The sequence below is a fragment of the Halichoeres trimaculatus genome, unplaced genomic scaffold (assembly GCF_033239565.1).
Source record: "Halichoeres trimaculatus isolate MK-OKI-2021-1 unplaced genomic scaffold, fHalTri1.1 fHalTri1_scaffold_22, whole genome shotgun sequence".
NCBI classification, from domain to species: domain Eukaryota; kingdom Metazoa; phylum Chordata; class Actinopteri; order Labriformes; family Labridae; genus Halichoeres; species Halichoeres trimaculatus.
Genome location: NW_027437200.1, coordinates 23,682,493 through 23,704,087, shown reverse-complemented (window position 1 = coordinate 23,704,087; position 21,595 = coordinate 23,682,493). Strand labels below are relative to the sequence as shown.

General features: G+C 42.3%; 1 protein-coding gene across 2 annotated transcripts; it reads left to right on the top strand.

The window, feature by feature from the left end:
* Positions 1 to 2,517: 2,517 nt before the first annotated feature.
* Positions 2,518 to 19,941, top strand: LOC141811101 (serine/threonine-protein kinase DCLK2-like). Of its 2 annotated transcripts, none has more exons than XM_074699018.1 (16): positions 2,518 to 2,757; positions 3,267 to 4,476; positions 8,210 to 8,598; positions 10,940 to 11,066; positions 11,156 to 11,275; positions 11,975 to 12,057; positions 12,392 to 12,464; positions 12,767 to 12,872; positions 13,150 to 13,207; positions 14,108 to 14,227; positions 14,313 to 14,459; positions 14,544 to 14,644; positions 14,810 to 14,887; positions 15,015 to 15,111; positions 17,072 to 17,152; positions 17,310 to 19,941. In XM_074699018.1, exons 2-16 carry the CDS (start codon positions 4,041 to 4,043, stop codon positions 17,433 to 17,435), a joined length of 2,142 nt encoding a protein of 713 aa, XP_074555119.1. In that variant the 5' UTR covers positions 2,518 to 2,757; positions 3,267 to 4,040; the 3' UTR covers positions 17,436 to 19,941. The 2 variants fall into 2 exon arrangements, with proteins under 2 accessions (XP_074555119.1, XP_074555118.1); XM_074699017.1 differs by having other exon boundaries at positions 14,544 to 14,677.
* Positions 19,942 to 21,595: the final 1,654 nt, after the last annotated feature.

The following is a 21,595-nucleotide window of genomic DNA, read 5'->3' as shown; positions in this document are numbered from 1 at the left end:
TTGCTGTCCTTAATTTTTCAAGAGAAAAGAAGGCTTCATGGATTTCTTGTCATTTTGAGTTGGGAACTACTGCACTGCTGCCTCACCTTTGGGATTTTGTTGTCTTTTTTCATTTTGTGCTGTTTGGTTTTTAATTCTATGTGTGGTAATAAATCCCTTTTTTGTCAAAAAGGGGGCGCATGAGTTCGGTGAGTTGCTTCTTTAACGCAAGTTGCAACATTTGTGAAGTTGTGACTACAAGGTGACTGTTAAGTGTCAAAGTCTGTAAATCCTGATCTTTGAAACAGTGTGTGTAAGCACTCTTGCTGTCCCACATTTTTCAAAAGCTAAGAAGGCTTTATGGACTGTCTACTTTGTCGCTTTCTGTTTTTCAAAAAAAAGTTTTAAACTATCACTACTGTCCAACAAATGAAAATTCGACTTCTGATGCTGCTCATTTGTTTCTCTTGTAACCGTTATTTCAGTATTTTCTCGCTACGTTTTACTCAAATGATACCATTTTATTTTGCGTATCAAAAAAAATATGCTAAGAATATACTGACCTATTGAACTGAGTAATCATGTAAGTGCAAAGTGTCCTGTATAAGTTGCTGTATGATAATCTGTGTCATGTATCAGCTTCAATATAACACAATATGCTAAAAATTGCCCAAAAAGGTGGAAAGTGTAGCGAGACTGTAAAAGGTTAAAAGTTTATGTACTTTCAATAATGTAGAACATTTATGGTCCTGAACCCAACTAAGGTCTAACACAGAGGTGACAATAAAGAGCATTTGTATGAACATTTGGTTTCGCCATAACATTTCATGAATATCAAAATTTGTGATTGTAATCCAAATCCTGTAAAATAAAAAGGACAGGTAGAAACAGACTTTGCTATTTGTATAAACTCACGTGCAGAAGGAACATAATGGCTCATCCACATTGTCATATTAGGATGAGTGGTTCAGTGGTTTGGCTGACAGTAAAGGGTGGGGCTGTCTGTCTGCCTCGGGCCCCAGCTGTCACTCTCACACACACCAAGGAGGGGTGGGGCCTCCTCATTCATGCCTCTCCAAAATAAAGGTCCTATAATTCAAACATAGAAAAACAGGGCATGGCTTGTATTTTTTGACATGAAAAATCAACTTTCTTGTGCTAAAATAAAAAACATCTTTGATATAAATGAAAACATCACCTGTGCGTTCTTTCCTTGATTATTTAAGTTGAACAGTATAACAGCATCCATATTATTGCAAGTTTTATCATAATACACATTACCTTTGAAGCTACAATTTAAACTTGCAACAGCAATTCTTACAATGACGAGACCAGCTCACCTCATCAAAAATTTACGCCACCTATAGGGTAGAATTATTTATTACTTCAGCCATTATAGTGATTAATCATCTTTTATTTATGTGTGGCCATGACATTAAGTGTCTGTTTTGTAAATGTAACGCTGGTAATAGCCAGTCTAGCTCTTTCCCATGCTGGAATATAGGCAAAAAGATACATTTGAAGCTAACTTTTAGAAAAACTTAATGGGATTTTGTATTTTTATAGACCAATCCTCCACTTGGTGCAAGCTAGCAGTTAGTTTTTTTTTGTTTTAAGTGTTCATGCTTTATAAATTTTACCAGGCTCTGACAAAAGCATCAAAGTTTACCAAATCCTTGTATCATGTTGTAATTTTACAGTTATGTGCCAGAATAAGCTAACAGTTACCGCTTCATTTGAAGTGACAAAGCTGAAAATTGCCTTGTTATTACATTACAGCCACTGAAATTAATTTACCATCTTATTTTTTTTGTTTGTTAGAAGTACATATTTTTGTTTATATTCATAGTTTTCACTATTTTCCAGCTTGGTACAAGCTAACAGTGACTGTTAACTGCTGCTTGTTGAGAAACTTTAGCCTTCTTCTGCCTGAAGGTAAAAAAAATAATAATAATTGAGGATCATAAATTAATAAATTCAATAATACTACAATTTCTTCTGAAATAATTACAAAAAACACGTTACATTACGTTTTGTGTTATTAAACTATGTAAGTTCTTTGTTTGAGGCTGCTAGCTTAAGTTTGCTAAAGGCTTTTGTTGTTAGCTAGGCCGAGCTAACGTTTCGTAAAAAGGGAAAAACGTCTTACCGTGAAAACAGAGGTAAAATAATCATGACATGATAAAGAAAATACTATAGATGAAAGTAATAATTGGTTCATTAATTTAGTCTTTCGCTGTTTGTCGTTTTTACTCGAGGTTTGAAAAAAAGGCGATGGTTTGCCTGTTTTCGCGGGCTTCGGCCGACGGAAATGCTAAAACCTTAAACTAAACTTTGATTTATCGTTTTTATTTATTAATTTTTTATCAGGGGCAGGTTGTAAACTGTCTTCTTGACAGGAAGGAGGGATATGGTGACAGAGAGCCGGGCTCAGTCCTGGGAGAGTCGGAGGGAGGGGAGAGGAGGGAGGGACGTTGTCATCACGTACAGCCGCGGATGAGAAGGGAGGGGCGGGGGTGTTTAGCCGGGTCTCTCCGCTCTCTGCTGCAGCGGCCATGCTGCTCTCCACCGTCTGCCTCAGTGCATCCCGCTCCTCCTCCGGTGCAACCTGCCGCCGCTGCATCCCTCTCGCCCGGGTTAGCAGTCCGGCCTGGAGCGGGTCTGCAGTGCCGTAGCGGTTCAGTGATTTCCCTGGATCCACCTGAACGAACCGGAACACGGCACTGGAGGGAAGGAGAGAAGCCTCCATAGCAACAAACCGGTTTCACGGCATTATTGGTAGGTGCCTCCCTCTGTGTGTGTCTGTGTGTGTCTGTGTGTGTTTGAATGGCGCTGACAGCTCAGCTTAGCCCTGTTTAGGCGGATAAAATACATATAGTCATTACACATAGAGTAAAAACAGAGACAAACAACACATAGAATCCGTTATCATTCATGTAACAGCTCTGCTTTTCTCCCGGTGACTCAAATTTAAGAGGAAATCCACGTTAATGTCTCTTTCTGGCCTCACAAGGGATAAAATTCACTAAGATAAGGAAGGTGTGTTCAGTTTAAACCTCTTTAACGTCCGTCATTTGACTGGATTTCATGTAGTCTGCATACAAAGCTACAGAAAGCACATATGAGGCCGGATCCATGAACCCAACCTGAAGCACAGCACATGTGGAGTGATGGATATTCAGCTCTGTTTCTGCACCTGCACCAACATGTGAAGGCTGAATTATCGGGTTGTTGCATAGCTTTAAACAGGATCACCAAACCATGTAATTGTCTTTTCTTTTCGCCAGTGATGGACGGGCGCTGAGGACGCAGGAACAAACAGAAATCCCAAGAAGAAGTGGATTATAAGAGGAACCGACGCTGGGGATCAGCAGATTTGAACAGGGTCTGCAGGGAGATGTTGGGACTACAGGAAGGTCACTGTGAATCCTGGGAAAGGTGAAGACTTGTTTGGATGATTGTGGATTTTGTTGCCTTAGTGTTCCCTATTGGAGCTCGAGGAAAGTTTGGAGCATCAAAACATCAACGTGGCCTTTAATTTACCACAAAACCTGACCTGCTGGACCACAGGAAGTCTCTCTATCAAAACGTCATTGGATACCTGGATTTTGGGATTCTTATAGTTGACTACTTTGCACCAAAGGCCAATCCTGGCTCAGTCTTCGTCTGGGAAGGATACTGCTGGATTGAGCTAACCAGGCGGTCTACTTTTGCTGTCTTTTTGTTGGGAAACCAAATTTTTGATTGAACTCTCACGATCAGAACTACAACCAGATATGTAAAAGAAAAGTCTTTTTTTGGGGTCTTTATGTCCTCTTTCTGGATCTTCAACCCAACTGAAGCTTGTTGATGGGTTTTAAGAATCTGTACTATGACTAGTTCTGCAGTACTCTTGGGATTATGAAAACCTCCTGGCTCTAGAAGACGTTCTGGGTCAGTACAACACATCTTATCAGGACTCCATAGCAAGTTTCTGTGACTAAAGCCAAGGAAGAAGCTCAGTGGAAGATGGATCTCATGTAGCGCCGTCTCTGTTGGACCTAACCCGATCAGTATTCGCCATGTCTTTGAGTAAGACCCTTGAGCTAGAGCACTTTGACGAACGCGACAAGGTTCGCCGTGGACGCTCCCCCCGTACCAAGAGAGATGACTCCACCAGCAGTGCTGGTGGCGGGGGGTCTGGCCCCAGCTCCAGGGGCAGCAGCCTTGTCCCTAGCCCCGCCCACAGCGCCAACTGTAGTTACTACCGGACCAGAACCCTGCAGGCCCTCACCTCAGAGAGACGGGCCAAGAAGGTCCGCTTCTACCGTAATGGAGACCGGTACTTCAAGGGTCTGGTGTATGCAGTTTCCAGTGACAGGTTCCGCTCCTACGATGCGTTGCTGATGGAGCTGACCCGCTCCTTGGCGGATAACCTGCACCTGCCTCAAGGCGTGCGAACGATCTACACCATCGATGGCGGCAAGAAGATAACCAGTATGGACGAACTGGTGGAAGGTAAGACCTCCAGCTTTCTCTTTTCTCTGCGTTGTTCTGTTACTTTAAGACCACAACATGTTTGAAACAACTAACCAAATAACCAACAACTAACCCCTACAGGACAAGACAAAACAAAACAAACCAGTGTCCATTAGGTTTCTATACAAAAAAAAATCTATGAAACTTCAAAAACTGGAAAATACCTTGAATCTAAACACCTCTGATGCCTTTATTTTTTTTAAAGAAACATGTTTATTTAATGATATGATGGTTAGGGTTAGTGTTGATCTTTCTGAGTTAGTCTCTGAAGACTTTTCTGTATATTTTATGGGTTTAAAAGAAACATGAAGGATTTCCGTCGGTGCCGTTCCTCCAACAGAAACTGAAGCAGCGAAATAGTCCCTGACTGTTATCTGTCACTCTCTACATCGACCCATCGATTAAACGTCCTCTTTAAAGTTCCTCCATGTCTTTTTCCTGTCAGCTCTTTGTCAAGTGAACACACCTGAATTATTTATTCCTGTCTCCTCTTAAAGAAAGTTTGAGCCCAAAAGATTTCCTTTTATTCCAGACTGAAGCCACGAAACGTTTAGAAATGTTCACGGGCGTTCAATAAAATGTTGAAGGGTTTGGGGAATCCAACCACAAACTTGTAAGCACACATGGGTAAAGACAGAATCACAAACTGGAGTCCAGTCTGTGTGTGTGTGTTTGTGTGTGTGTGTGTGTTCCCCATCTAAAGTCACTTAGAAAGAGAGCAGCAGCTGAGTAACATCACTTAGCATCAGTATTGACGTGTGTGACTGGTTGTAATGTCTGTAATGAGCGTTAGAGACAGGAAACTGTTCAGCCAGAGATGTTCAGAGACAGATGCTCCACTCTTCAGCACTTTGTGGGATAATTAATCATAGACAGAGCCGGGCATTGAGGGGAGTCACTGTCCAGCTAACGTAGACAGTCAGTGATCGACTCAGTGTTCGAGTCCATGTTCGACTCTGTGCTGACTGTGTACGACTCTGTGTTCGACTCTGTGTTTGACTCTGTGTTTGACTCTGTGTTTGACTCTGTGTTCTACTCTGTGTTTGACTCTGTGTTCTACTCTGTGTTTGACTCTGTGTTCGACTCTGACTCTGTGTTCTACTCTGTGTTTGACTCTGTGTTTGACTCTGTGTTTGACTCTTTGTTAGAGTCTTTTTTTCGACTCTATGTTTGACTCGGTGTTCAATACTGTGATTGACACTGTATTTGACTTGGTGTTTAACTCTTTGTTAGAGTTTTTTGTCGTCTCTGTGTTTGACTCTGTGTTTGACTCGGTGTTTAACTCTGTGTGCTTACCCCGTGTTTTTTTTTTTATGTATTTATCTCAAACTTAAAAAACAGAAAACAAAAGGAAATAAAGAAATAACAAACAACAACAACAAAATCCAACAAGTAATATAAAAACCAAACTGTACTGCTACAGTACATTAACAAATGAAGCATGTGAGTGCAAACACATGCACAGCAACCAGTTTGAGAAGGAACAGAAAGAAGCAAAAAACCTATCTAATCCTGCCCCTTCAATACTAATCAGATACAATACTAAATTATAACTCAGAACCCACTGTGTTTGACTCTGTGTTCGACTCTGTGTTCGACTCTGTGTTCGACTCTGTGTTTGACTCTGTGTTCGACTCTGTGTTCGACTCTGTGTTCGACTCTGTGTTCGACCCTGTGCTAACTCTCTGTGTGACTCTTTGTATGACTGTGTGTTTGACTTTGTCTAGACCTCATTTCCATTTTAACTGAAGGTTTGTCCATATTTTACATTCCCTCTGTTACATTTGAATAAAACCTGATCAGTCCTGCTTTAAATAGCAAATTCAGCACGTGAGAGACAATCTCCGGACACACACACACACACATACACACACACACACACACACACAAACACACACACACACACACACACACACACACACACACACACACACTACCTGTGAGCGGGAAGAGAGAGGCAGAAAGGTGTGTCTGAGAGATACAGAGAGAGGGAGGTAGAGCGACAATGAAAGAGACAGTGATCCATTTTTTTCCATATAAGGGAAAACAGGAGAGTGACTGTGATTGGCTGCAGCCTGCCCCAGGGGGCGGGATAACACCCATGGTTTTAATAAGACATATTTATCTCACCAACATCAGAGATTTCAGATCAGAGACGTGAGCATGAAATGGGCAAATATAAGAGAGAATTAAATTTAATTTTTCAGTAAATGTTGTTGCATATGGTGATAAATCATTTTTTGATTATTTCAATATTCTAAAAGATGAAGTTTTGCAAAGAGATTTCTGCTTTTATTTAATTTGTCTACAAGGAAGGTTCCAGAACGCTGAGTTCTGCAGTTCCTTTGAGGTCATTAACGACAGTCATTGTGATAAGGATTAAAGGAGTTCCGGAATGTTGAGTACAAAGAAAAGTTCCGGAATGCTGAGTTCTGAGTGTCTTTGAGGGAGAGTTTCTGAAATGAAGATTAGAAAGGTTCCAGAACTTTGAGACGGTTACAGAACTCTGAGAAGGTTCCAGAACTCTGGGTTCTGTAGTTCCGTGACGTCCATTAAAGACACAGTAACCAAAATGAGAATAATTTATTTAATTTGTCTGTATATTCTTAATCTTTGAGCTTTGAGCTAAATTTCCCCTGGGAACAAATAAAGTTTTTGAATTGAATGGAAGAAGTAAAAACAAATGACATTACAACCTTTTACCTTTATATATATATATATATATATATATATATATATATATATATATATATATATATATATATATATATATATATATATATATATATACAGTTATTCATCTGATCCTTAAAACTGCAAAACTGAATCTCAGGCAAATTAAAACAAAAAATCAAATCTTTGTATGAGTTAGTGTTAGTTCTTCCAATGTGGCGTTGGTATCTGGTGTTAGCTCTGTTAGCCATGTCTGTGAATAGTATCATGCTACTCTGCCCTCTGGTATTCCCTCTGTTGCTGGGTTAGCACAGCTAGCTCATCCATCTTCTTGGAGATAGATCTTACGTTCCCAATAACGATGGATGGAAGGACAGGTCCATGTCGTCACTTCTTAGCTCACACCTGAGAACCAGCACGTCATCCTCACCTCCTTCTCCTCACCTTGTGGGAAACATCCGGCCTAGCACCAGTTAGCAGTGAGGCTGCAAACAGCTGATTTCACATGTAAACAATGCAGCCATGGTTACATGTAGAACCTCCAGATGTTTTATCACACTTTAATCAATTATTTTTGCAGTGTTTTAATGTCTCACCCTAACACCACAGGAACAATGCTGCTCTGTGTTTCCATCAGCTGCTGATCTGTTGTTCAGTTTCCTCCTCACGCCTCCTGCTGAGGGAGAGTGAACCTGACATCTGCTGTCACCTCCACTTCATCTACACACACACACACACACACACACACACACACACACACACACACACACACACACACACACACACACACACACACACACAGACGGGTCAGATGTCTACAGTTATTGGTTACAGCAGCTCTATGACAACCTTCAACCCTGCACTCAGTGTCCACGCTACGATGGTTTTCACTTTTATTTTTTACCTACAGCCATGAAAACAAAGAAATGTGATCATTTTGGAAAACAGATTCTTTTTCACACGTTTTTAAAGTTTAATTTTCTGTAATAATAAAATAAAGATGAACTCAGGGAACTCTTCTTCTCCTCTCTCTGCTCAGGCGAGTGCTACGTCTGCGCCTCCAACGAGCCGTACCGTAAAGTGGACTACACCAAGATCTCCATCCCGAGCTGGAAGCCAGGAGCCAGCGCCGGGGCCAGCACCACGGCCTCCACCCGGCCCTCCACGGCGTCCACCGGGGTGTCAGCGAGCACGGGCGCTGGATCCAAAGAGCGCTCGGAAAGTCGGGAGGCCCGCGAGAGCAAGGACTTCATCAAACCCAAACTGGTGACGGTGATCCGGAGCGGCGTGAAGCCCCGTAAGGCGGTGAGGATCCTGCTGAACAAGAAGACGGCTCACTCCTTCGACCAGGTGCTCGCTGACATCACCGAGGCCATCAAGCTGGACTCTGGGGCCGTGAAGAGGCTGTACACGCTGGACGGCAAACAGGTATGTAAACAGGTACAGGCTGTAACGTGGTCTCCCTAAAAACCAAACCAGAGCTGAGACCAAAGATCCTTCAGCTCTGAGTTTCACCTTTAAGGCGTCGTTTCTCCGCTGCAGGGACACTGAGTTCAGCCTCGTTTGAAGCTTCATCTCTTCCTTCTCTGAGCTAAATGTGGCGTCTGCTGAAGCCGTGAAAGTGCCTCAGTCAGCTCCACGCTTTCTTCACTTTTCATTTCTTACTCTGACACGTCCAACAGAAACGTTTCCTCTGATCCGCTCTGAAACGCTTTTGTGAGCTCACACTGAGTCAAAAAAGTCTGGATTTAAACCTCTCGCACGTTCAGTGGCAGAGCTATTTTTACCACACACACACACACACACACACACACACACACACACACACACACACTCTTTAAAGTCATAGATCAGAGTGGTGGCTGTGACACAGTGACAGTGGAGAGAAGCAGAGACCGTATGGAGACTGTTTTATTTAAAGCTTCAGATTCTAATAAAAACATTTTTTATTTCTTATTCTTCATCAGATTTTTACCAAAATGTTCATTAGATTGTTTCTGTCTTTAGTTTCAAAACAGCATCTTTTATTTATTACATGTTTTGATTTGCAGTACAGCTACCCATCATTAGCTATAGCCGTAGCTCCTATTAATGTTCTACTACCTGGATGTAAACAAGCACAGACTCTGTGATTCAGTGTTGAGCTGTAAAAGGTACATTAAACTCTGTTTTTACTTTTTGTTGACTCCCTTTAGAATGAGAATCACTAAAGCTAAAGGCTAAAATAGGCTCAAGGCAAAACAAGCCTAAAGGCTACAACACATGCTAAATGCTGCAAAACAAGCTAAAGGTAAAAACAAGCTAAAGGCTAAAAAAAGCCTAAAGGTTAAAACACAGGCTAAAGGCTAAAACAGAGTAAAGGTTAAACAAGCCTAAAGGCTAAAACCAAGGCTAAAGGCTACCACACAAGCTAAAGGCCACACCACAAGCTCAAAGGCTAAAACAGGCTAAAGGCTAGAATAGGCCAAAGGCTGAAACAGGCCTAAGGCTAAAACACAGGCTTGAGGGTAAAACACAAGCTAAAGGCTAAAACAGGCTGTAGGCTACAACACAGACTAAATGCTAAAATACAGGCTAAAGGCTACAACAAAGGCTAAAGGCAAAAAACTGGCTCAAGGGTAAAACACAAGCTAAAGGCTAAAACACAGGCTCAGAGCTCAAACAGGAACTCAAGGTTAGAACGTAAAATCAAAAACCACATCATGAGCTAATGGCTAAAACACACTTTTATTAATTTTTTCAATAATTTGGTTTTGAAGAGGTTTTTTTTTTCTTTAGAGTCATTCCAGTGAATTTGTTCAGAATCTTTGATAAAGACTTTTATTTTGAAGGGCCACCTGATCATGGAGCTTTTATTCTGACCCAGACGACTTTGCTCTTTTCAGACTCAGTCAGTCTGAATGAAACAAGTGTGTGTGTGTGTGTGTGTGTGTGTGTGTGTGGCTTCTCTGAGTCCTTTCAGTTTGTGCAGTCACTTCAAGCAGCAGGACGGAGATCCCATCACACACACACACACACACACACACACACACACACACACACACACACACACACACACACACACACACACACACACACACACTCAACCTTATACTACATTGTGGTCTCCATAGTAACCAGCCACCCAGAAACAAGCCCGTCCTTGCTTTACACACACACACACACACACACACACACACACACACACACACACACACACACACACACACACACACACACACACACACTGTGCAGTTCCGGAGGCGTTTAGTAGAAAGCAAAAAGAGGAGGGTGAAGGACGGAGGAGGAGAGAGGTAAAACCAAGGACAACAGAGGAGGAGGAGGAGGAAGAGGAGGAGGAGGAGGAGGACAGGGTCATTAGAGAGGAGGAGACAGGGAGACGACAAATAAAGGTTTAGATTAAAAAAAAAAAAATGAAGATTAAAAAAACCTGAAGATTCTCACTCTGAGTTTAATCCGTCCTCTCAGACCTCTGATCATCCTCCTTTCTCCACCTGCTCCTCTCCTCTGCTCTACTCCCTCTGCTCCTCTTTATCACTTTATACAGTTTGAGTTTAATCCTGCAGCTTTCACACAGCAGAGTGTGTGTGTGAGTGAGTGTGTGTGTGTTTCAGCTAACCTGATCTGAATATTCCCAGCTGTCTGATTCACATTAACGTCTCTGCAGTTTAACTAAGAGTGTTTTGTCTGTGTGTGTGTGTGTGTGTGTGTGTGTGTGTGTGTGTGTGTGTGTGTGTGTGTGTGTGTGTGTGTGTGTGTGTGTGTGCAGCTGACATGTCTGCAGGATTTCTTTGGAGACGACGATGTGTTCATGGCGTGCGGGCCGGAGAAGTTTCGCTACGCTCAGGACGACTTTGTTCTGACTCACAGCGGGAAAACGGCGGCCTTCGTAAACGGTGAGAGGACGGGAACGTTTGAGGGTTTTCTAGATGTTTCTGTGTTTTCCTCTCTTCATGTCGTCTTCCTCTGTCCTCTTTCTCTCCAGAATGCAAAACCAAATCATCCCGCTCCACAAAAACCACAACTCCCAAGACCCCCAGCGGCTCAGGCTTCACCTCCTCCAGGACCCCTAAGGGCCCGTCCAGGACCAAGTCCCCTGGCCCAGGTCTGAAACCAGCTCTGACACCCCCAAAAAACTGTCAGTCTTATTAACGAGGCTGGGTCTTTAAAGTTTTCATTTTTTGAAAAGAAATCTGAAAACGTTGGAGATCCGTACTGAACACAAAAACAGTCACAGCAGAATTTACACAACTCAGAGAAACCAAAGATTAGAGATCTATGAGGAAGGTTCCAGAACACTGAGTTCTGCTGTTCCTTTAAGATCATTAATGACACAGTCATTATGATAAGGATTAAAGGAAAGTTCCAGAATGCTGAGTTCTGAGGGTCTTTTAGGGAGAGTTTCTGAAATGAAGATTAGAAAGGTTCCAGAACTCTGAGCTCTGCAGTTCCCTGACTTCTGTTAAAGACACAGTAACCAAATTGAGAATAAATGAGAATAAAGGAAGGTTCCAGAACGCTGAGTTCTGGAACCTTCCTTTACAGACAGGGTTCTGGAACCCTGAGTACCGCAGTTCTTTGGAGTTACTTAAAGAGACAGTAACTAAAACCACTGTGGGGGGGTCTGGGATTTGGAGTTCTGAAGTTCACTGAAGTGTCTTTAAGTGACAGTAGCTGAAATAAAAGTAACAGAAAGTTCCGGAATGCTGAGTGCTTTGGGGTGTCTTAAAGAGACAGTAGCTGAAAAGATCCATTTCAGGCAAAAATTATGTTTTTTATGACTCCTTTCTTTCTTCCTGTGTAGCCAATGAGGGACCAGGATCCGCCGGGAAGTCGTCCAGGTCCAGCCCCTCCCCCACCAGCCCCGGGACTCGACGCAACAACAAGGTCAGGATTAGTGACGAGTCGATGCTTCATTAATTGATTGGAGTTTTTTTTCTCAGTTTGTGTTTTTTTAGTTCCTGATTTCAAAGGAAAACAGTGTTTTTTGTTTTTAAAATCCTTCATGTCTAAAACTTTCAGGTAAAACTCTCGTAGAAAAGTGAAAAACAATCTTTCAAGTTTAATCCTTCAGTTCAGGGATTAGAAGCTGTTTGTAAAATGTTTACAGTGAAATTTTGTTCATGAACTGTTTTTAAATTAATTCAAAATGAAACTTTTTCCATCACCCTGCTCTTTAAACAGTAACTTTTTCATAAAGAGGTTTTTTCTGTGTTGGCAGATGTCTGCTCGTCGTGCGTCCTCCATGGATGTAAACGGAGAGGCTGAGCAGCTGGACGACTCTGCAGTCGAAGGTTTGTTAGTTTGAGGTTTTTGGGGACGACTGGTGGAAACTGAACGTTCATTTAAACTAATGTTTGTGTTTAAAAGAAGAGCTGCGTCAGAAAACGTCTTTCTATAAATATCTTCATGACGCAGCGGGTCAGAGTGGACTGAAAGGTTTGGAGGTTTGGGGAAAAGTCTGAATGAATTTTTAAAAACAGCCTCTGAATAAAACCTTTTAAAAGCATCAAAAGTAAAAACAGAAACACACAAACTCTGAAGAGTTTCTGAGCGTGAATTTTGGGATTAAAACCGTCTCGTTTCTTCTCCTCAGTGAACGGTAATCGCTCCGTTTCTTCCTCCATCATCAACGAGAAATACCAGGTGGGGAAAGTGATCGGAGACGGAAACTTTGCTGTGGTCAAAGAGTGTGTGGAAAGGTAAAGACGATAAGAACACACTGATTAGAGCAAAACACACTTTTCCTCCAGTTCATTCTTCATTTTTAAACCAGAGCACAAAATTTCAGCTCTTAACAAAGAGACGCAGGCAGGCAAATTATATTTCTTTATCTAGGCAACAAATGTATAGATCTGAAAGATTTGTTTTCAGAAAAGTTGAGATTCTTCTGATATTTTTCCATGAAAAACAAAAAGTGTTTCTTCCCACAAAGTGCAGAAATTCTCAGAGCTAATTTGACTCTGTTTTGATCCTCAGGGCGACAGGACAGGAGTACGCTCTGAAAATCATCGACAAAGCTCGCTGCTGTGGGAAGGTAACGCTCGTTTACATCATCAACACAGAATCTGAGAGTGTGAGAGGAAGGTTCCGGAATGCTCAGCTCTTAAGTCTCTTTGTGTTCCTTAAAGAGACAGTGGTGTTAAAGGAAGGTTCCGGAATGCACAGAGGTTTCTTAAAGAGACAGTGGTGTTAAAGGAAGGTTCCGGAATGCACAGAGGTTTCTTAAAGAGACAGTACCTGAAATGAAGCTGTCAAAGATGGTGGGAGAATGTCTGAGAGGCTTCAGGTTTTAACGCTTTAGTCTGAGATGATTCCAGCTTTATGACATGGAGCATTATCCTGCTGGAAGTAGCCATCAGAAGATGGGTACACTGTGCTCATAAAGGGATGGACATGGTCAGCAACAATACTCAGGTAGGCTGTGGACTTTAAACCATGCTCAGTTGGTGCTAAGGGGCCCAAAGTGAGCCAAGAAAATCTCCCCCACACCATTACACCAGCAGCAGCAGCCTGAACCGTTGATACAAGGCAGGATGGATCCATGCTTTCATGTTGTTGAGGCCAAATTCTGACCCTACCATCTGAATGTGGAGCAGAAATCAAGAAATCTCTGAGTTACTGTTGTCTTTCTATCAGCTCCAACCAGTCTGTCCATTCTCCTCTGACCTCTGGCATCAACAAGGCATTTTGTCCCACAGAACTGCTGCTCACTGGATATTTTCTCTGTTTGGGACCATTCTCTGTAAACCCTAGAGATGGTTGTGGGTTCAAATCCCAGTAGATCAGCAGTTTCTGACCTGCAGCAGATCCTCTTCACCATGTCTACATGAATAAATGGACTGAGTTGCTGCCATGTGATTGGCTGATTAGAAACTTGTGTTAACGAGCAGTTGGACTGGTGTGCCTGTAAATGTAAATGTGTGTGTGTGAACAGGAGCACCTGATTGAAAATGAAGTAGCAGTCCTGCGCCGGGTCCGCCACCCGAGCATCATCGAGTTAATCGAGGTGGATGAAACTCCCAGCCAGCTCTTCCTCGTCATGGAGCTCGTTAAGGTCTGAACCTCCTCGTTCTACTTCCTGTTTTCACACCAATCAGAATGTGAGGAATCATTCCTTTTTTATTCTCCGGCTCCTTCAGGGCGGCGACCTCTTCGACGCCATAACCTCCTCCACAAAGTACAGCGAGCGAGACGCCAGCGCCATGGTGTTCAACCTGGCCGGGGCCATCAAGTACCTGCACCGCATGAACATTGTGCACCGAGACATCAAACCTGAGAACCTGCTGGTACACACACACCTTTAGATAAACATCAATCAAACTTCCTGTGTGTGAGTGTGTGTCTGAAGTGTGTATGTCTGTGTCCTGAAGGTGTGTGAGTATCCAGACGGCACCAAGTCTCTGAAGCTCGGGGACTTTGGTTTGGCCACGGTGGTGGAGGGACCGCTGTACACGGTGTGCGGCACGCCCACGTACGTGGCTCCAGAGATCATCGCAGAGACCGGGTGAGGACGGGACTGACCCAGGGTGTGGAGTATGTACAGACACTTGTGTTAAACTGATTAATGTGTGTGTGTGTGTGTGTGTGTGTGTGTGTGTGTGTGTGTGTGTGTGTGTGTGTGTGTGTGTGTGTGTAGCTATGGCCTGAAGGTGGATATCTGGGCAGCTGGAGTCATCACCTACATCCTGCTGTGTGGATTCCCTCCGTTCAGAAGGTCCGTCTCCAAAAAACAGCATCTTCACATCTTTTACAAACACACACACACACACACACACACACACACACACACACACACACACACACACACACACTGATCATGTTGTTGTTTCTTCCTCCCTCAGTGAGAACAACGTTCAGGAGGAGCTGTTCGATCAGATCCTCAGAGGGAAGTTAGAGTTTCCGTCTCCAGACTGGGACACCATCAGTCTGCCTGCAAAGGTAACACTCAGTTTATAACGTCTGTACATCAAACTGTTTCTGATTAACGTCATTTTAAAGTTTTATTATAATAATAGTAAAAAAACAACCAGAAAATAAAGTTTGTGTTGTTTCACTGGGGATGGGAATTGATAAGATTTGGTCAAAACCGATGCCCTTATCGATCTGATTCTTTATCGATTCCCTTATCAGTTCCTGTTGTGAATTTTCTTGGTACAAAAGGTATCTTTACAGGTTTTCTGTGTCAACAACATTTAGTTGAGTTTTTACTGTAAGTGAATAAAATGTAATTGGTCCCTGAGTCTGGATATTTCTGGGCAGAATTAAACAGAAACAGGTCAAAATTTCACACAATGTGACGTTGATGTTCTGTGTAATTCAAGTGGGCAATCTAGTGTCTGAAAGTGGTTATAGCAGTGGTTTAAGTTGTTTGGAACCTTTCCGTAGTTATGAAGTTATATACGTTAGCATCAAGCTAGCGCTTTTTTGTTACTTCAGTAAATAATTTGATTTATACCATGTTGAATGTGCTGAATATGAATCTTCTGAGAGAGAGTGATGAACATTTCTTCATGAAGTCAGTTCTTCAGGAAAACTTTAAGCTGAAAATCCTGAATCAGTTTTCTTGGGAAACGTTAGCTAACTGCTAAGCTAAGCTAGCTGCAGCAGACTAGTTGACGTAAGGCCCGGGCGTTATTATGGAACCCACATCAGTTCTAGGTAAACCCCACCCCCGCTGCTCTCCAGCCCTAGTGACGCGGTCAAACCACACCTGCAACACGCTCACGCACAGGCGCAACAAAACGAACTGAGATGTCAAATGCTAAATTTGTCATGCAAGACGCAACGCACGGAAAATACACTAGGAAAGAGCCCCGAGGGACTCTGCTCAACCAATCTGTGGTTCAAGTGGTTAAATAAATGAGCTGATATTAGTCAAAATTAACTTGATATTTGTGTTAAAATTGTCTGTTTGTCTGAATTTACTCGCATATGCAATAGTGTTGATTCACGCGCAATAATGTTGATTCTGGCTCACTCATATTGTTGTCTTGGCTTTGCAATGGAGTGGAATAATGTACATTTATGTGATAAGCATTCTGTTGGGATGCTTGCATAAATATATCCCACTTCTCTGCCTTGAAGGTAGGCTACTCATACTAGCAAAGCATTTTACACAAAACTATTCATTCAGTCACACACACACACACACACAAACACACACACACACACAAACACATCATCTTAACTTTAAATTTGTAATAAAAATACAAAAGTCAATGTAACGTTCAGAATGGAGGTGTGTTCTGCTACGGTCATGCAGTGTGAAAAATGTCCTTTCAGAAAAGATAAAAGTCCTAACAAATGTATCAGATGCTGAAGTCTGTATGAGCGTCGGTCATAACCATAGACTGTAAAAAAAACCCAACACATAACACATAACATAACACACGAGTGGAGTTTGGCTGCGTCAGTCACAGCGTGGGCGGGGTTTGGCTGCGCCACTAGGCTTTTCTGCACAGTGGGGGCGGGGTTTACCTAGAACTGATGTGGGTTCCATAATAACGCAAGGCCCGGTGGCTCCAGCACAATGTAAAGAATTGATAAGATAATCGTTAAGCACAAAGGCTAATGATATCGATGGATTGAAACATTTCTTATCGATTCTCAACAGGAACCCGTTTTTTATTCCCATCCCTACTGCTTCTGGGTGGAAAATGTGAAAGCAGATATTTGTTTTTTCTTTGTGTGTCTTAAGTTTTGATGCTGTGAACTTTCAACTTTGATGTAACAGACATGGTATCAATCCAAAGCACAGCTCGCGCAGAAATCCTTTGTTTTTAAAATGAGGTGTTTTTAAGTTTTTGTTTTGTGTGAGCTGCTCAGACAGAATTTATAAAGATCTTAATTAAAATATATAAACACTGTTAATCTAACAGTCACATGACCTGTTCCCCAGATGCTGATTAGTCAGATGCTACAGGTGAACGTTGACACTCGTTTCACTGCTGATGAGGTGCTGTCCCACCCCTGGGTGACGGTGAGAGAACACACACACACACACACACACACAAACACACACACACACACACACACACACACACACACACACACACACACACACACACACACACAGACTCAGACGTCGCTCAGATCAAACAAACCCAAACTGAATCTCTGACTCTGTTTTTGCTCAGGACGAAGCTCCCGCAGACTCCAACACTGTGAGCAGCAATGAAGACCAAACCAGTGGGGACGCGCTGGAACCAGACCAGGACTCCCCGATCCTGGAGACCAAACAAATCCCTTCACCTCTGGTCTGAAACAAAATCCTCTTTCAAAAACTGGGAACATTTTAATCACTGGAGATCCATAAAGCTCCTCTTCCTCTGGAGGAAACTCGTCACACAAACTGAACAAGTTCCCACAAAGTCAAGAACTGGTCCTGATTTTTCAGTAAAAACTAAAGAAACTGGAAAGAATCAACTTGATCTGTAACTGGTTTGACCAACTGGAAACTAAGGTGTTGAACCCGTCACTGCTGCTTTGACTGTTTTCTTTTTCCGTCTTCTGAAAACTGAAAACCAAACAAGTACTGAGACTTTGTCCAGACCTGGTCTAAAACACACCACAATCAACTTCTGGACTCTGGACCAGTTCCTTTCTGTGGATTTTGTCAGTAATCTAAGTTACGTCGACTCCTCTGTCTGGACGTACAAGCATTGATCTGTTTTTCCAATAAGTCAGAAGAGTTTCCTCAGATTCACATCCTGAGAAGAATCAATACCATATCACGTTCCTCTAGAAAACCTTTCCCAGACCTTTGGTCCAGAACTGACTGTGTGTCAACAAAACAAAACAAGCTCCCACAAATCTGGACCTGGAAACCAACTTGAGTCCTTTGCCTAAAAATACCGCCTCAAACACCTTGGATAGAAACCATCGAGTCAATCCACTGGAAGCAAGTTTTCAAAGAAATGGTCTAGAAGTTCTCTCGCTCTGTTTTAGAGACGTTTCTAAGCAGGATTCTTCGTCTTCTCTGGAAACAACTTATGCAGTTTATTTCCTCGTCTCTGGACCAGTTTGACATATGGTAGACTTTCATCTCTGCTGCTGTTCTGGGAAGTTTTCAGACTCTTTCCTGAGCTCGACCTGTTGGCTCGTCATTTTGCTCAATCAGAGGTTTCCTGTTCCTCTCTGCTGGACGTTAATAAAGGCACCGCATCAACACTGGGAAACCGTCAGGGTGCTACAGGACACCCCGTGAACCCGTTTCACTGGACAGGACCCTGACCTCAGGGTCGAAACCACAAACTGAGAGGCTTTGATCAGAGCCTCGACCACTTACGGGATTCAAACCAGTGACTCATGAACAGACGCTCCCTCTGGTTCAGGGATCGTCTCCTCTGAAGTCCCGTCTCACAGGGATCAGGATGTCTTCCATTTGTCCTGGGAAACGTCCCATTTCTCCTGCCTTTCCCCTCCTGCTCTCCGTCCACAGACCTGAAGGAGGTTTCTGGTTTCTTTAATCTGACATCCACGTGTCCGGGAAGACGTTTGAGTTTTGTGCCTGTTTACGCTGTCGATGAACTCTTCTTAGTCCCTGACTTCAGCTGTTTCCTGTCAGAGACGCCTCATCACCTGTCACTGGCGGTTCAGACTCACAGGACTCTTTGTTTGGGGGTTTTTGTTGAAGCACATCTCAGTTTTAGAAAAACCAAGACTGATACTAAGGGTTGGTTTGTGAACGTCTGTCTGATCAGTTTGGATAGACACTCTTTGAGATTTTCCCGCCACTTCTCTTGGTCATACCTGTGGATTATTGACACAGGTTCCTCTGGAGGAGGTGTTTGTTGATTCTGGGAAGTGGCCAGAAAATCCACAGTGAAACATACTTTAAGTCAAGTTACTATAAATTTATAATTTTACGTTCAGACTTTTTAAAATTCACCAAGAGAAACTACGACTCCCAGGTAGATCCAACCTGAGTTATTGCGGATTTTGTTCTTGTGGTTACAGTGAAGCTGAGACTCACCAGAAAAAAATACGTAATTGGCTTCAGTATGGTCAATCAGACTTAAGACCCATTGATTCCAACAAAATCAGCATCTGTTTTGGGGCTATAACACTGAAGTAAGCCATAGTGAAGCTTCTGTGTAGCCTACCTTTTACAGTGAAGCTGAGACTCACCAGAATAAAATAGGTAATTGGCTTTAAAATGGTCAAACAGACCCAAGACCTATTGATTCCAACAAAATCAGCGTCTTGTTTGGGGCTATAACACCAGATTGAAGCCTCTGTGTAGCTTACCTTCTACAGTGAAGCTGAGACTCACCAGAATCAAATAAGTAATTAGCTTCAATATGGTTAATCAGACTGAAGACCCATTGAATCCAACAGTATTAGCATCTGTTTTGGGGACTTTTATACAATGAAGTTAACCAGTGTTAAGCTTCTGTGTAGCTTACCTTTTACAGTGAAGCTAAGACTCAACAGAATAAAATACATAAATGACTTTAATATGGTCAATCAGACTTGAGACCCATTGATTCCAACAAAATCAGCATCTGTTTTGGGGCTATAACACTGAAGTTAGCCAGATTGGAGCTTCAGCGTAGCTTACCTTTCACAGTGAAGCTGAGACTCACCAGAATCAGATGATTTAGATTGTGGTATCTTTGGTGTTTTTCCGCCTCTGCATCTGTCCATGCTAGCCTGTTTGTTCACAGATAGTAATATTTGAGATGGCAGGGCTAGCTATTCCTCTAGTTTTATTCTTTATGCTAAGCTAGGCTAATAACGTCCAGTCTTTTTCCTTTCCCAAACAAATGTGACAATGACAAAACCCCTCAGAACAATGAGCTTGTGGACTTGAACCCAGTTTTCCTTCCGTCCCCGTTTCCCAGACTTTGTACTGTAACTCAGAAAACCTGAGAAACTTCCAAACCTCACCTTTTAGAAACAATCTCAACGACCTTTCCAGGTTTCGTCATGCAGTATGACTGAGTCAAAGGGGGCGTGTCCAGTCCAATAAGCCCCGCCTCCTGCCTGCAGTTTGACGGAGGAGAAAACACGCTGTACATACTGTAAATATCTCTGTGTGTTGGTGTTTGTCTGTGTGAGCCAGTCGTGACGTAGGGAAACAGTAGCAGAAAAAAAAACTTCAAAGAAAAACAATCTCATCGTAGACGAGATGTGTCAACACAAGAAACATTTTCATGACCAAATGACAAAAAGATTTTCCACGCTGACATTCAAACATTTTGTTGTTTCACCTCGAGAAAAGCAGCAAAAATCACGAATGGAGGTTTTTAAAGGATGACGAGTCGAGTTCCTGATCGATTTGGTAGCAGAGGAAATGATCTCTTTCCATATATGGTCATGTGTCACTCCATCATATCATCCTGTTGTCTGTTGATGTGACTGGTTATAATCACTTTAAGAAAGGTGTGTGTGTGTGTAAATAAGTGAGAAAGAGGCGAGTGAGTGTGTGTGATTTCACAACTTTAGTGTTTAATTTAAAACTTTGAATGATGGGAAACATGAGCTCCAGTGTGTGTGTGTGTGTTCAGTGTGTGTGCATGAGGGAGAAGTGCTCATTTTTTTAATACTTGAAAAGTGTCAGACGTCTTTGTTTTGATGCATTGACCTAATGAAGTGTTCATGACCTTACCTTGACCTTTGAACTTAGCACGACCTTTCCATGGCCTTGACCTTTGGCCTGAGCCGCTGGTGAAGAGTTTGGGATGTTTGGAGGAGATGTGAGACAAATTCAGCCCCAAAAACCTTTCAAAATTACAGCTGGGTTTGAAGGAACAAATGTCCTGAAACACTGAAGTAGATACAAGTGAAGCTGCTGTGTAATTTATTACTTACAGCGAAGCTGAGACTCAGCAGAATCACATGAAATTTCTAAACAAACGTGAAACCCTTTGACTCTGAGAAGTCAAAAGAAGTTCAGTACTGTTTCTTGTTAGCTCGAAAGTAAGCCAGAGTAAAGCTTCTATTAACAGTGAAGCTAAGACTCCCCACTCAATTATACCAGACATCATAACAGCAAAGCAAACTTTAAACTCTTTGATCCAAAGAAAAAGTGAGAAAGTCTATAATTTTTTAGCCTGATTTCCTTCAGTAATCCAGAGTAAAGCCGCTGTGTAACTGTTTTCTTACAGTGAAGCTAAGACTCAGCAGAATCAAGTGATTCAGACATCATTTCTAAACAAACACGAAACCCTTTGACTCTAAGATGTCAAAAAAAGTTCAGCACTGTTTGCTGTTAGCTGTGAAAGTAAGCCAGAGTAAAGCCTTTAACTTACTATTTACAGTGAAGCTGAGACTCACCACTCAATTATACCAGACATCTTCACAACAAAGCAAACTTTAAACTCTTTGATCCAAAGAAAATATGAGAAAGTCTATAATTTTTGAGCCTGACTTCCTTTAGTAAGGCAGAGTGAAGCTTCTGTGTAACTTACTGTTGACA